This window comes from Rhodnius prolixus, unplaced genomic scaffold, assembly GCF_049639745.1.
Source record: "Rhodnius prolixus isolate KJV_2025 unplaced genomic scaffold, Rpr scaffold_6, whole genome shotgun sequence".
Taxonomy (NCBI): domain Eukaryota; kingdom Metazoa; phylum Arthropoda; class Insecta; order Hemiptera; family Reduviidae; genus Rhodnius; species Rhodnius prolixus.
This window is the reverse complement of record NW_027411634.1, coordinates 37,421,120-37,437,717: the sequence shown is the minus strand read 5'-3', so window position 1 is coordinate 37,437,717 and position 16,598 is coordinate 37,421,120. Positions and strand designations below refer to the sequence as shown.

General features: G+C 34.2%; 2 protein-coding genes across 4 annotated transcripts in view; one reads left to right on the top strand and one right to left on the bottom strand.

The window, feature by feature from the left end:
- Positions 1–16,598, bottom strand: part of LOC141461017 (COMM domain-containing protein 4) — a 94,460-nt gene that overhangs the window by 8,928 nt on the left and 68,934 nt on the right. For both annotated transcript variants that reach the window (XM_074141625.1, XM_074141626.1), the window contains 3 exons: positions 5,742–5,790; positions 4,493–4,564; positions 2,938–3,003 (listed from right to left, as the gene is read on the bottom strand). In XM_074141625.1, the coding sequence (XP_073997726.1) occupies positions 2,938–3,003; positions 4,493–4,564; positions 5,742–5,744 (141 nt within the window). In that variant the 5' untranslated portion in view covers positions 5,745–5,790. The remainder of the gene's footprint in view (positions 1–2,937; positions 3,004–4,492; positions 4,565–5,741; positions 5,791–16,598) is intronic.
- Positions 7,139–14,606, top strand: LOC141461169 (uncharacterized). Of its 2 annotated transcripts, XM_074141957.1 has the most exons (3): positions 7,146–7,253; positions 8,647–8,679; positions 14,215–14,606. In XM_074141957.1, exons 1-3 carry the CDS (start codon positions 7,203–7,205, stop codon positions 14,509–14,511), a joined length of 381 nt encoding a protein of 126 aa, XP_073998058.1. In that variant the 5' UTR covers positions 7,146–7,202; the 3' UTR covers positions 14,512–14,606. The 2 variants fall into 2 exon arrangements, with proteins under 2 accessions (XP_073998059.1, XP_073998058.1); XM_074141958.1 differs by lacking the exon at positions 8,647–8,679 and having other exon boundaries at positions 7,139–7,253.

Below are 16,598 nucleotides of genomic sequence, written 5' to 3'. Positions count from 1 at the left end.
AATGGCTGGATCCTTTTTTTAAGTCCTTGCCTCCGCATTTAATTAATAATCATATGTGAATACGATGAAACCACTGTCATCTGCATTACAAAAGGAATTAAATACATAAAGGAAGTAAGGAACAAGAAAAGAATGCGGGTAATGTTTGCTTTTAAAATAAAAAAAAGAAGCTAGACCGGAAGAAAAGGAAGTTGAAAATATCTTGAAAAAAAAAAACAAATTCGAGCTTATCAAGGATGTGGGTACATTTCTATTTTTATTCTTGTATTCTCTCCCTCCAAGAAGAGTAATTTGTGCTTCTGTTTTCTGGTAATTCTTTGGTATTAAAATCTTTTATAGTGGAAGACTACCATTCATAATGAATACTAGAAGGATCAATATTGTTTTAGAAAGAACAGACGTAACCAGTTTTAGCTGCGCAAAATTAATTTCCTTATTAACCACAAACAGTAGTTAAATAAAATTATTGCACTTAATCGGTAGTTGGACGTTAAGCCCCGCCTGAAAATATATTACTTTACCTACTTTATATTTTATTGAAGAAAATAGTAAATTATAATGTATTATATCAAGGTATAAACCATCTCTTGAGTTCACTGCGTTAAGAAAACTCTTATTGTGAACAGCAACTGTCAGCGCGTGAACGTTGACACCCCAAAGCGTAGCGTTAGGCGGGGCGCTATGCGCCAGCGAATAAAACCGGAAGTGACGAAGCGGGTCACAATAATCGTGAATAGGTCACACTTGAATACATGCAAATATATATAGAGAGTAGAGCAGAGGTAGGAATGAGTAACACTTACCCTTGCGGCCGGATGTGAAGCTCCTGAAGCACAGTGCTAGAAGTATAAGGGCGAATGCCAGGACAGCGGATATGGTAGAGGTATAAGCGTCTCTAAGGAAAGCGGAAATAGTACATGTATATGCGTCTAGAAGGAAAGCGGAAATAGTAACTCTATATACTTGTCTGATGGTTAAGCGTAGCGTGGAGGAAGAGGGAAATCTCAGGAAAGGCGTAAGGAGAGAACGAACCTTGCACCGGAAGCGGGTCCACGGAGTGGCCCGCGAAGCGTAGAATAATTGGGGTGATGTCCCTTGATGCCAATCGAGTGATGGTACGTGTATACCACCAAGGCGGAAGCGAAGCGTAGCAGCGTAGAGAAGCGGTAAGAAGCACAGTAAAACCAGCAGGCTCAAAGGCACATACAGCAGACCAAGCACCGTACAGGACGCTGGTCAGTAGCGGACTCCCTCAATAGATAAGGAGGAGACCCTATGGTCTAAGAGAAGGTAGAGGGGGGTAGTTGGGTAGCGTGAGAATGGCATAGAATAACATAGAAACTAAGGTAAAATATATACAAAACTTCAGAGAATAAGAATAAGGTTTTAAATATACACGAAAAGCTGAAAGTCCAACCAGCGAAGGCGAACGTCAGTACGCGCGCGGGCGATGGGCTGACCAGCGCGAAGTCATAGCCAGCCGAACTGGCCGAACTTCCCCGATCGCGACCGAACAGCAACCCTGAGGAATGTTCTGACATGGATCGAAATTGAATGTAAAGAAAAAATTTATAAAGAAAGGAGACTAGCAAATAAAGATTTAATATCTCTCACTAACTACTATTCCCGCAGCTGTTCATCAGACACAAATAGAATTCGAATACTAATTTTCAGCTAACTCAGAAATTCAGTAAAATATTCAAATTTTCAGCTAACAGTATAGGGAAGCCCAATTACTAATTTTCCTCGGGGGAAAACTTCTAAAATTAATTTTCACCATTTAAGTTACAAGCGAAACTGTGAAGCTGTGAACATGAATATTTAGTATTCCTTATTTAAAGAGAGCGATCAGCTACAAAAGTTGTGAATCTATTATTAATTTTTTTTTTAGTAACAGGAAACCAGTTCAGAGAAAATCTAAAAAAAAAGGAAATTAAAAAAAAAATGCACAATTTATTCAGAAAAATGTTCCTTTTGAGGCAACTAAATGAACTATGAACGTGAAACAATGAATCATGGACTCGACTAACAAGATCGTGCTCAAGTAGCCCCAAAATGAGAAAACTTAACAAGTTGAAACTTTGTAAAAGAAAACATAGAATACTAAACTTTCACATACAATATTGAAGGTATTCTTCCAACTGTGATGTTTTAGTAAATGATAGTTGTTTTCTATATAGTTTTATAATAATAATGAAAGGGCTTTTGAGCAAATGCAGGGTGTACCAGAGCTACGAGTGATGTTAATCTCTACTTGGATAGAATTACACCATACAAATGTACATACATATCATCTAGCCGAATGATGTAGCATCAAAGAGATTTGATCAACTTAATGGACATCAGATTTGATATTCTTTTGCATCGAAGGCAGGGGGGGAAAAAAACAGAGTTCAATAGAATCACTCCCACGACTTTCAAAAAAACAACGTGCAGAATAACGCGGTCAAGTCTTCCGCGGTAGTATGGAGCTGCCGGAAAATTTAAATGGTTGTTAAGAAGCTGAAGGAGATTTTGAAACTATAAAAGGTTTTTTCATTTAAGAGAAATATGCCCATCATATATAAGATTTTTGGGAAGACTTAGATAGGTGTAACAATTGATTTTGGGATGCAAAGTTAAAGGATTCTCCCACCAAAATAAAAAGGGAGGCTAGCTACAAAATGATGTTAAGTAAACTTACGGATATCACTCCAAATTATGGGCATGCAACGACAAAACGCTGCTAAATGTTCTGAAAGAACATTCATTTATTCTATTCTCGACAGGACTCAGTTCAAGCTACCCATGTCGGTGTGGAATCTATAACTGGCGATGTTCGAGCAAAGACGATAGAACTATGATATCTTTGAATACCATATGACACACATTGTAACTTATATATATAAGATTTGACCTTTGTGACCCGAGTGATAATAAATTCCAATAAATACTTACATCCAACTCGGTGCCAAGAAGTGTCTGTGCTACAGCCTCACTCAGCTCTTGGAGGTGTTCAATACTCTGGAAACAAAACAAAAAAAAGTTGGAAGATTAGAACCATACAAATACTGAAAGAAAGCAAACGGCGTTTAAGCCAGCCGCTGTGACATGGCCAGTGGCCAGTTCAGACACTACACCTGATAGTGACGCCAGGGTTAAAGGGTTTCCAACGATGGATTGTTTTCTTTATATTTAACTAGCAAACTATTTAACTTTAATCATTGCGGTGACTACTTCAACACAGAAAGATCATTTTTTAAATTAAATTTTATTGATCATCCCACTATTTAAAATTATCTCATCACGCGGCTAACTTTCTGATCAGCATCTTTACACGGTTTTATTTCTTTAAGATTTTCTTTTTGTAAAGGTCAATTAAATATTCTTGTATTATATATTGATATAAAATAAACCTTTACAAACGCCTTTTTCCCCTTTTTTTGTTTTTGTATTTTTTTTTAATAAAAACAATTGTAAAGATGTTGAAACAAAATCCATAATTTGGTCTATATTTAGATGTATAATGGAAATGCAATATGATGTCGAAATATTCAAACTAAATAACAGTACTATGACTTTTCATTTAATGGAGTAGATTATAAACTAGAATAATTTGAACCAAAAATGGTTCAAAATAAATTATTGCATATAAAAAATACATAGAAACAGAAATAGAACACTCTGGAAAGATGAAAATTGAATATACTGGTATTATTTTTACAATTTATCTTATTTGACCTAAAATATTTGAATACAGTATATGTAAATTTTTTAAATTATTGCATGAAAATAATTTTTAACAGTAAAATGAATTTCTACAATTTATTTTTTAGCATATCAATTTTTATTCGAACTGTTTATTGGACATAAATTAAAATAATATATTTTTTATTATTTTGTAAAGATTTTGAAACAAAATTTATATGTTTTACAATATTTAGATGTACATTGAAGAAGACCCTGTAATGTGACAACGTTCAAATTAATGTTTGAAGGTTTATTTCATATCAATATAGCTTTTATTCTTCCTATTTTACTTGTAAGCTCAATGAAGCGACTATAAGTAACATTCTTTACCTATTTATATGCGTGCAGTACATATACTTACGTAAATTTTTGATTAACAGCTGTTTATTTTAAAAACTACAAACACAAGTTTTTTGTTTTTTTTACATTTATATGGATAAAAATTAAATTAATTGCCTCTCTTTTGCACAGAATATTTCATGGAAAATCATCCCAATGGGAACGCAATATCCCCGGGGATATGTAAGGCAGTTAACGCATTAAGTTAGCTCCGTATACTTGTATTTATATATTAGAATAGAGCCTAGAGTTAATATTTATCTTAATATATGGTACAAACAGCAGCAAATCATCTCTCATATCTGCCAATCTCAATACACATCGAATAAACACAAAATATATGAACGAACTAATTTTAAACCAAATAATGATAAAAATAAATACACACCTTCATACATCCAAATAAATAATAAAATATATTTACCAAAGCAGAAAGTGTGTTGATTTGCATGAGCAGCCAATCTGGACAATCACCTCCGCCACAGAATCTGAATTTCTGGAAAAGAGGCAAGATATGAATCCTTAAGATGTTTCTTTAAATCTGACAATTATAGTAACACAGAGAATTTGTTTTAAGAGATGATTTTATTCTACTAAAACTTCAATGTTTTGTCATTAAGCGGCACTGAATTTGGTCGAATAACACATCCTATTTAAATCTTAATCAAATCTAACAAAACCCCGGTTTCGATAAAGATGAAAATTGAAGTATATTTTAAAACTGGCAAAACTTTTATTAACATTTTAATGTACGCAGATCACCTAAGATATTTACTGATTCCACGTGCCATTACTTAATACCAACATGCTACACCAAGGCAATGGCCACACAGCTTCTGCTGCACTTTACCACTAAGATGTCCCTCCTGAATCGATCTCAAATCAAAAGAGGCCCTAAACCTATTCAACCAAGCTTTAAGCTTAGAAACACTTCGAGAAGTAACTTCAGCTAACAATCCATAAGGTTATGCCAATTACCTTCCTTTTCCCACTGTTTATGAGCAAAGATGATAGGTTATGATTGAACAAAAACAATTCATTTTATATCACATAGTCACAATCATGATCATATAACATACATCTTTCATCTTTGTCGTTGAGTTCACATCAATACTTAAAAGGTAAAATATATTTTACCTTTCATAAGTTTACAATACATTAGTCGAATTATTGGAAAATAAAATATTTTGTTGTAACAATAGCTTTATTATTTGTTCAAACCTCACTATCTTTAAAAGTAAATTAACTTTTTCAGATCAATGTTGCAAGTAAAACGTGTGTTTTACTAGTATCTTAGGATGTTGCACAATGATAACTCACGATAGAATGTTGTTAAAAAATTGCATTGAAATGTGATTAACTTTTTTAATCGTGCAAGGTGTTCGGATATTACTCTAATATAGTATTTATTTCTTCATTTTGACGATGTCTCCGTATTTTAAGTAAATAGATAATACAATCTATTATGTACTCTTTAACTCTTTTTAAATAAATTACATTACATATATGGATAAAATAACGTAATACATTACTACTATTCATTGTTACAATGAAAATACTTCTCTCGCATGATGTGTGGAGAGACACCATAAAGAGGAGTAAAAAACGGTCCATCTGAGACGAATCTCAGATATTAATCATCTTAGCAACGTGAAATTATTACTAAAACTTACCATTATGAATGTTTCTCGTCACCTCCTTTATTTTGGTCAGAAAATCAATCTGCAACAAAAATAAATAAATTAAATAATAACAAAGAAAAGATTTCTAAAAATAAAATATAATTTAAACACAGGAAGAACGAAGTCAGTTTTTGATCACGTTCCAGATCTTAATGGACTTATTTTTATTCAGTGCAGTACCACTTTTTTTTTATTGGAATTAAAATATAATAATTTTATGAGAATGGGGAAAAAATTACAACAAAGTCCAAAGGGAAAGTCTGAAAATTTCAAGTGCCAAAACTATGATTGAATTTACTCATCGGGATCTCAAGAAGGATGATGGAGAGTGTCATGGAGGTATACTGTTCTAGGCAATCCTCAATATTGAGAGCTATTCCTCTTATCTAGCTCTGTGTTCCTAATTTCTTAAGACGAGTATCCACGAACAAGTGGAACGCATAATACAGGGGAGATATATTCAACGTCTACCTCCTCGTGACAATTCCCCAGTGATTAAATCAGAAGCAGGCCAACTGAGACAGTTATAAGGACTTACCCTATGGCCGGAATTAAGGTAAACCTCAGGATTCAACTTCAGAACTTCTGGAGATGATCTAGTGAGCATGATATTCTAGACTGTTGTTCTCCCTCTTTTCTCAGACATCTGGCAATCCGAAGGATGGATAGCACAGAAGTGACTGTGTCTAATCTATGGAGCCACCGAAATATCGGGCCCAGTCAAAGTTTAGTGTATATTAAACCTTTCAAAATGTGACATACATACTCTCTTTGGGGAGAGTAGATTAAGGCTTTTTAGGGAGTGGTCACCCTTTTTGAGTGATCATCAAAACTGTTGCCGGCTTCCCTGAAATCTGGGACTTCCGTAAGGCAGGTAGCAGAATTATAGGGGTCGCAAGCCATGGCTAAGAACGCTGCTAATCTTTAATTTTGGACCAATTTTCTTTGCGAAGAATGGGTGCATGGGACAGCGTGCATCCAAGAAAGCGCATCCAAGTTTCTGAGCCAAATAAAATGCTCGGAAGAGCCAAACCACAGAAATAATTACATTTTCCTACAGAATTAGAGAACTGACTGTTAAGGCGACTTCTATTTACAGCACAAAGAAATACTAATATAAATTACTTAAATGAAAAACAAAGAAACTGAATGTGGAGTGGGTTTATTAAGTAGACTTGGTACAGTGGCCGCCAGGTTGCATTAGTGTACTAAATTCAGTTAAGGCTATCTTAACAAGACGGTTTTTGGAATGACTCCTAACATAAGACTAATCACATATAAAACTAAAAGATTTCTCACACAAGCGCACGTATTGTATTGGTACACACAGTCCATTAATGTGATACCACCGCCGCCATTTTGAAATAAGGAGGGTGACTCCATTTAAAAGCTAGACCACAGATAAAATGAAGTCCACTGCGACCTTAATCTGTCTGTCTGTCAGCCACAACCATGAATCCTGTACATACCTTGCTGGTGGCACTCATATCCGTTGGGCTTCAGGTATAACTTACTAGATCTTCCTTATTCTAATATTTCTTTCTCTTCCACTCCCCCCCTATTGCGATCATGCCAAATTTCCTATATAACATTTTCCACAGCTTATTTATCTGTAGTATTTGTTTGTAAACGAATAAATAAAATTTGTTTGTGTGAGTGAGTCTGAACAGATCTCTCTAAAAAAAAAATCGCAAGAGGCACTTTCCTTTATGATTTCCACAATTTTCTCTAAATTATTTACTTTTTTTTGGGCAACTTTTTTAAAGGAAAATTCTTTTTAGAGCATTCTGGAAGAAGGATGGGGGTGGGTAGATTCCCTACTGAAGAGCTATTTCGGTATAATGAACAGTGTTGCAAAGCTGTACACTAGCACTCCGTAGGACACGCTAACTTGTAATGTCCGAGATGATGAGGATACTGGAATTGTCTTCCTTTTTGTAAACTGCAGCTACACAAATGTGTTTCTGAAAAACTGCGCCAAGCCTATTCAGGCTTACTAAACTCGGATTTGCGCCATATTACCACGGCGCTTTCATTCCTTCCTCTGATATGGCCATCATATTCAGAGGATAATCTTAGCAAAAATTAAACATATTTCGACGAATTCGGAGTTAGCAAAAATGCTTAACCTAAAATCTCGATAACTGTAAATGGTACATTGCTCTCATTTTATCTCACTTCTTGCAAAAAAAAGAAAAAAGAACCATTGTAATCGTGCAGATTTTGAGTTTACACCGGAAATGAATTTTGATGTCCCCTGAGTCCGAAAAAGTGTGTTTACACATATGTAAATACATATAAATACACCTGTATATGTGTGAATGTGTAGGGTAAACTGTAACTAAATGGAAACAAAAAAAAATTCCAGATATTTACCTTAGTTGCCTTCAGGGACCCAACAATAAGGTTTTAACACAAAATAGAGCCAATACGAAGTACCAAAGTTACTGAACTGATTTTTCTGTTGAAGAAAACGGTTCCTGACTTTTCATTTTTTGTTACATTTGTTGTGTAAAATGTTTATATGTAAATCCTAAAACGATAATTCAAAAAAAAATTTCATTTCCGGGAAAATTTGATTAGGAGCGATTCCGGGAGAGCAGGGTGGTTAGGCTTTCCTCTACAGTGACATTTCAGTATTATGTCCGATTCTAACACTTGTTTGATATTGAGGGAGGTTTCCGAGTTAGAAAAAAAAAATCCTCAAGCGGAAATACCCTTTGAATAAAACTGATTTTTCCAATTTGTTGTTCTTTAAAATGTTAAACCCTCAAATGTTCGGAGTTTTGTGAGTCAGAACTTTGAGAGAATAGTAGTAAGAGGAAGTCGTGTGAGTTTCACACCTGATTCTTTTTTTCTAATTTTTAAGCAAAATAAATAAAGGTTTAATTTTTAGGAGACTTCAAGTGTGGGAGAAAAATGCGACAAGGTAAGTTGTGTACTCTAAGATCGGTTTTAATTTGTCTTGATGTGTGTAGTTATAGTCTTTCTCACGCCAATGTCACATTGGTAGTCATACCTTTAGCATGTTTTTTTTTTGTTTCTTTTGAGGTCATTAAGAAGCAATACAATGGTTCTTCTATATGGGGTCTAAACACAGTATCTTAAGTAAAAATTTCCTAAAATGTTAATTTCCACCCAAACTGTTAATTAAAAGTAATATATCATCTCTAAAGTGACTAAATCTCTTGTTTCTTTATATGAATATGACTAAGTGAGTAAGCCCTAAGCCTTTTTGCCAGAGGGATCGGAACTTTTTGGTCCTTTTCTGTGGCTCGCTTATTCAAGACCCACCCGGCAAAGAACACTCGGATAATTATGTCGAGGTGTGGAGAGTGGTTTCTCTTGAATCTGGATAAGAGTTTTTATTGTATCGTACTTTTTTTTTTACCAGAATAAGAAAAACTGGTAGAAATTAGAAGACGATCTAAGACGAAGAAGTTGAGAATTCGACCCTAGAGTTGAGAGATTGAAAATAATCGAAAGGTTTATTTAAAAAAAGGAGTTTTGGTGAAGGGACTTTTTTAATGAGGTGCCGAGGCTCACCTCTAAGGTGCTACTTACGTTTAATGTAAGGTCTTACCATCAATAAAATAATAATAATAGGAATTAATTATTTATGTAAAATAATAATTTTTAAGAATATAACTCAACCGGAAGAAACACTTAAATGGGTTTATTTTTAACATTTTTCGAAAATGGCTTCAATGATTTCCGCTCAACTTAGTACTTATGTAAAGTATTTTTGTAGACGTGCTTCAAGTCCAACAACCTAATTAAGTGTCGTGGACGGAGGCGACTAGAAAGCACACTTTATTATAAATTTCTCATATTAACCGTTAAATAAAATCCAAGACCTAGACTAGTACCGCAATACATCTTAGCTTTGCGGGTCTAGCCTCTAACCGCCTAACATACTTTACTATAAATTTCTCATATTAACCATTAAATAAAATCCAAGACCTAGACTAGTACCGCAATACATCTTAGCTTTGCGGGTCTAGCCTCTAACCGCCTAACATACTTTACTGTAAATTTCTCATATTAACCATTAAATAAAATCCAAGACCTAGACTAGTACCGCAATACATCTTAGCTTTGCGGGTCTTGCCTCTAACCGCCTAACATACTTTACTATAAATTTCTCATATTAACCATTAAATAAAATCCAAGACCTAGACTAGTACCGCAATACATCTTAGCTTTGCGGGTCTAGTCTATAACCGCTTAACATACTTTACTATAAATTTCTCATATTTACCATTAAATAAAATCCAAGGCCTAGACTAGTACCGCAATACATCTTAGCTTTGCGGGTCTAGTCTATAACCGCTTAACATACTTTACTATAAATTTCTCATATTTACCATTAAATAAAATCCAAGGCCTAGACTAGTACCGCAATACATCTTAGCTTTGCGGGTCTTGCCTATAACCGCCTAACATACTTTACTATAAATTTTTCATATTAACCATTAAATCAAATCCAATACCTAGACGCCGGGAATCGAACCCCCTAACCAACAGTACATTTTAGCTTTGCGGGTCTTGCCTATAACCTTTTGGTTACCGTGGCACCTCCATCTATCTACTTGGGACACGGACAGACTTCCCACTTCTAGAGTCACTTTACGGTAATACATTACATTATGAACATTACAATGACAGTAAGAATCGTATGAGTTTTCTCATCAGGTTTTTGTCTTTACAACGCTAAACTGTTTGCAGAAGTACTTTCACTTCCATCGAATGCGAATTCTACAATGTTTAAAAATGAATGAATAATGGTATAACACACACACGTAGAACTGACAATGCGTAAAAAAGGAAGTATGGACTGAAAACCCGAGAGGAAACTAAGCAAAACAAGAAACGAAAAAAAAAACTGACTTCGTTACATACAAGAAACAAAAGATAAAGGCAGAGAACTTGGGAGTCTGCTATGGTACTGTTGCTCTAAAGTACGTACGTACATCCGTTTGTATATCAAATAATATTCACTTACACACGCACACAGTCACTGCTGCTCTCTAGGGCTGGGGATGTGGTTTCGGAGAGTGAAAAAGAGAAGGAGAGGAAGCCTACAATCCTGGTCTACACCAATAACAAGCTACTATCAGTGTTCTCTATAAACCTAAGAGGAAGAACGCGTATCTTCCGGTACAAAACTACAGATCCAATTGTTGTAAAATATATTCTGAGATAACCAAAATAAAACCTTCCACCATAAAATAACTACATTATACAAATAGGGCAGATAAAGTCTGGTGTGAACACACTTTGTTAAGTCCGTCCACGCTAGCGTAGCGAACAAGGCAGTGAAAACACAACGTTTTTTATTATTTAATTTTTTTATTTTTAAATCGTTTTAATAATTTAGACAGCTACCTCTCTCTGGAAAATGTTTCAAATAAAAGTCGTAGAACACCATGATGAGTAAAATGTATGCACTTTTTTTTTCTTTTTTTTTTGTGTGTGTTTCGGCGCATCGACATCTCGGTCATTAGCGCCCACTATCTTAGTTCTTCCTTATACTACACGAGCTGGGATGACACGTGCAGACCCATAGCTTCCAATCACTACACCTTGCTTAACAAGGTAGGGTGGAGCCTTGGTCTGCAAGATTGTCTCCACACATCCCCTCTTATTTCATCGACCTTGTCGACGAGGGGGAGTGTGGAATATAATTGTGTCATCCCTTAAATTAACTAACTTTTATAATAAAATAAATATCTATTTCTAAATTAATAATTTAATTTGTATGCTATTATTTACATTTTCGGCAAAACCAAAAGTATTACTGGGTTAATTTATTAACTTCTACGAGTACAATTACTGTTTGCTTGGCTTTATTTTATACTTAATCCAAGGAGGCTGTTTACTCTACTATAGTAGTTGGATGTGCAGTACTTTGAACTAATATTCCTGCACATCCTAAAATAAACTAGAACTAAATAAAATTAACCTAATAATGGGGTTGAAATACTTGTATAAAAATTCTTTCAACCCCAGAATAAAAACCTAACCTAAACATACATACGACTTTCTCGCCAATAAATACGTTCAAGCCAATAAATACATTCGTGCCAATAAATACATTCACGCCAATAAATACATTCATGCCAAAAAATACATTCATATCAATATTAGATGTATGTACTCAATATTCCTTTCCCCTTTAAAAGAACTAACCTACGAGGAACTAACCTACTAACCTCGTATAAACTAACCTGATTACTAACCTAAATTTTAAAATATAAATTAATTTGTTTTAGATACGTAAATAGCCATGTATGCACATTGTTTACAGGAAACTTTTGAGGCATTTATGAGATCTAGGTCTAGGCAGTGGATTCAATTTAATAGTTAATATGAGAAATTTAAAGCATGTTAGGAGGTTATAGGCTAGACCCGCAATGCTAGCATGTATTGTTGGTTTGTAGGTTCGATTCCCAGTCTAGGTCTTGGATTTTATTTAATGATTAATTTGAGAAATTTATATTAAAGTATGTGCGGCGAAGATAGTCTAGACCCGCAATGCTAAGATGTATTGCGGTACTAGTCTAGGTCTTGGATTTTATTTAATGATTAATATGAGAAATTTACAGTAAAGTACGTATGTTTGTTAGTCGGCTCCATCCACGACACCTAATTTACTACTTGGTAAAGCTTGCCTTAAAAAATTGGCATTACTTTACTTTTTTCTTATTGAGAAAATCTAACAATAAACAAAATCGCTCAGTAAAGTGGTATCGCTTCCGGTTACAGAATTTGGATCATTAGATGGACTGTTAGGAGCCAATCAGGATATTAAGTTTCAGTTTCCTTCAATTTTTAGGTTTATCAAAAACATATTTTGTTCACACACAGAGACCATTTTCTGGAAAAAGAAAAAAAAACTTTTTCAGGACTCCGGGAAAAAATCGAAACCGAAATTTTGACACGATTGCAATACTGCGCTAGTGAGAGAAAGTAATATAATTATTACTAATATTATGTAGATTATAAAAAGTGCACATTACTTCGAAATATTACTTTAGGGGTCAAGTATGTCGCCCTCACAAAAGTTTTACCATTAATTTACCGCAACACCACTTCCGTTTTTTTTTTTATTACTAATAATTCAAACAGCAATTTTATTTTTATTACTATTATTGGTAATGCAAACATAAAAAAATTTCTGCGTTAACTCGCAACTCTAAAAAAAACAAAAAAACTCTAGATTCTTTGAATTCAAGTACGTGATAAGAATTTTATTCAACATCTTTATATCTCTCTTGGGGGGTGTTCAGCAATTTAAACATAACATCACACAGATTTTTGTATAAAAAAATTTAAATCTAGCGTAGATAGTTCAAAATTTAAATTACTTTTATATTAGTACAATTTACTAAATTAATTTTTATATAAATGCAATCTATTCAGTTGTGTTGTAAATTAATAAGATTAAAATGATGCGTAATGCTTTGTAGAATCCCCACCCAAAAAATTAATTAATTTGAGAAGATAGTTTTCTTTTGAGCAAATCGTATCAGCCACACATATCGATCACCAAACAAATCGATCGGATTACACATTATTTGCGATTATTTCTTTCGAGATATTTACTGAACTGAAGGTGGCTTTGATGCAATCGTGATTAACAAATCTTCACTTCATGACACGTATGTTATTAATATTTCAGCATGAATTTGTTGAGACATTGATCACAGACAGTACTTCAAAGTAAGTACACAAATAATCCGCCCTCTTTATTATAATTAGGATATACCAAAGGTTATATATATAACTAATTAAGGAATAAACATTAAACCGCCAGAGGCAATTTTTAAAGAAAGCCAAGCTTTAAGGTTAAAGTTTGCCATTTCATTTTTGTCCAGAATATATATATATATTTTTTTTATCTGCCAACGCGCGCTTCAAAATATTAATTAGAAAATATTATTTTGTTAATTAAAATCAGATTAAAAGATTTTTGTTCCAGCAAAAAAAGAAACACAGACAAGTCTAGACTGATTTAAATCAATGATCATTTAAAACTGTATGTAGCAGATAAATTCATAGTTTTCAAGTGAAAATGAACTTAAGCTCAGATTAAAATTTGATGTGAACACACTCGCACGATTATCTTCTGAAGGTCGAAGGAAATGGCTTCCTAAGAGGGGTATGCAGGTAATTTGGGCGCGGTTCTCTTGTTGGACCAAGCCGAGAATATCAACTCAAGATTGGCCTTTGGTTTTTTTATCGTTTTTGCCCTCGGCTATTGTCGAACTATCTTCTCCTTATAATTTAAAGTCTGACGAATTAAGCAAACATTCCAGCTGATTCTCTTACCACAAGTATCTCTTATTCTGACGTCAAAAACGGAAGTAGAATAACTGAATACTAATTAATACAAATAAAAAAAATAAATAACAAAACTAATTAAGACAATTTTCTTTGTCTGTTTTATGTCTATGTTCAGGCGGTTTGCGGAGAAGAAAGACGCAGCGATGTTAGAGCTGTATTAGGATCATCCGAAGCAGAACCTGGATTCTGGCCGACAAGAGGACGTAGAGGTGATAGTTCCAGTACGGAGGAAGTACAACCACCATTTTGGGCACATCGTGGCCGTGAGGAAAGACCGTGCGATTCATCATCAGTGAACTCATTAAATCATCTGTACGCGCAAGAGCCCAAATTCCTACTAATACACAGGCGAGACACTATGGAACAGGATCCATTTTGGGTATCCAGAGGTAGAAAACGATCACAAAAGTAAATTTACAAAAAAAAAAAAAATGGATCTTAGAAATAAATTTGTAACTATAAATATGTGTATGTAACATTAAATAAAATTTGAAAATTAAGTAAGAATTATTTTTCCCCGTCAGACTCTAGAGGAAAACAGTCATAACACTCGATTACCTCTTGAGTTTTCAGTTATCCTATTCCTTTTCCACTTTAGAATAAGAGCTATATGGGGTGAGAGAAACACGCGTGAATGTTTGCACATTTCCGGCCTTCGGGCAACTATTAAATTTAAGTAGTACTTCCTCTGAGCTGATCTTGACGCTCTCAGAAATTTGGCTCCGCGAAGCAATAAGCAATCTCAAAAAGTTCTATTTTTCCAGGCGGTGCTTAGGTGTCGCAAAGCCCACAACTTGACTATTATTTTTTTACTTAAAAAAAAACATTTTTCTGAAAAAAAAATTACACGTGTTCAACGAGCACATAAAGTTTAAAGCAAAAAGTAGCGCCAAGAAGGCAAACCGGAAAAAGGAGAGACACTATTTGCTCACTATAGGTGGGCTAATTTGTTTACGTATATTATATTATTACTATAATTAAATTCATTTTAAATTATTCATTCATTAAGAAGAAAATTCCTGATTCTGTAGATTTTCCTAATTACTGGCACCCTCAGTTCCTGTTGTATTGCTCCCTTTATTAGTTACAACCAATTTAATTTCCATTTTCATTAATCAGTTTCCTCAAGGTTGTATTTTCCTTCTAGTTTTTCCCTAATTTTAAGTACATAATTTACGTTCTACACTAGTAAAAGGAAGTATAGCGATCGAGCAGATTATCGCATTTCCGTTTTGAGATACTCTCAGCTCTATAAAGTGTCCCTCTCTCTCTTTCGCTCGTTCTGTACGAGCATTTAGTATTCGCTGCAATTTAAAATTTAAAAAAAAGGAAAACTCGCAAAAAGAGCGATTTTGAATATTTCGCATAGGTGCACCACAAGGGGGGGGAAAGGTTTTGGTTATAACTAGGCAATCGATAGTACCACATTATTGAATCGATTGTTCAGTATTTTGGTATTTTCTTGAAAACACGGCTCTTAATATTCTGTCTAAACTTAGTAAAGTCATTATTATATTCATTCAAAGATCTGTAACGTTATTTCAATCATTTTTCTGGAGAAAATCGATTAAAGCCACTTCTAAATGGTGGGTAGACTTCTATACAGTGCCATTTCAGGTGGGCCTTAACATCCAACTACCAAATTAAGTGTCGTGAAAAGAGACGGAATATTAGCTACACGTTGGACTCGAACTTAGGAGCTCTCACCTTACTAATCTGATCTTGCGTACGAACTACATCGAACCTACGATTTTACCTGAATAAAATTTTTAGAACTGAGCAATTATCTGAAAAATATATTTTGAGAATAAGCGGTTACTAACAAGTTGTGGAGAATCTGTTTACGGAACCAATGATAAGTCTATGATCTCAAGAAGTTAGGATGAGCAAAGAAGCTAGAAATCACGATTGCTATTCCATTCTGTTTAAGACAGCCCTTTAGGATCATTACGATCAATCTATGTTTCTGAAGCCACATTAGCCTTGCTAGATAGCAAAAAGGCGCACAAAATCCTCCTGTCTTTTAACACAGCAGTATATTTTGACAAGCTTGCTAAAAAATGTCAATTATGTCAACTGGTGTCGGAAGATGTTCTGGGTAAGCTCTCAAATGCTGTCAGACAGTAACTACCTGTCTGTTAGTGACAGCATTCTATTATATATTTTTTAACTTGTGCTAAAATTTAACAACTTTTTTATTATTTATTCTTCCTTTATTACTTATTAGTAATTTATTGCTTGTCACTTTTTTTTTTATTGTAGTTTTTTAATTTTAGAAAATAATATTTAAAAAAAAAGAAATTGACAAAAAACACTTTAGCATCCCATTTTCCATTTTAAAGTTTAGCCCAAAATTCAACTGGCAGAAAGATAAGGATATTCCAGGCTGAAATAGTTGACTCCCTACACTGTTGGGAGCAGTGGTACCAACGCAAGCTTTACGCCCTAGCAACCATACTTTACTGCAAATCCCATTTATTAACCATTAAATCAAATCTT

Excerpts from the sequence above, each read along its gene's own strand:
- LOC141461169 (XM_074141957.1), top strand. The coding sequence starts at position 7,203 with ATGAATCCTGTACATACCTTGCTGGTGGCACTCATATCCGTTGGGCTT. Across the intron at positions 7,254-8,646 it reads TCATATCCGTTGGGCTTCAG|GAGACTTCAAGTGTGGGAGA; the intron begins GTATAACTTACT and ends TTTAATTTTTAG. Across the intron at positions 8,680-14,214 it reads TGGGAGAAAAATGCGACAAG|GCGGTTTGCGGAGAAGAAAG; the intron begins GTAAGTTGTGTA and ends GTCTATGTTCAG.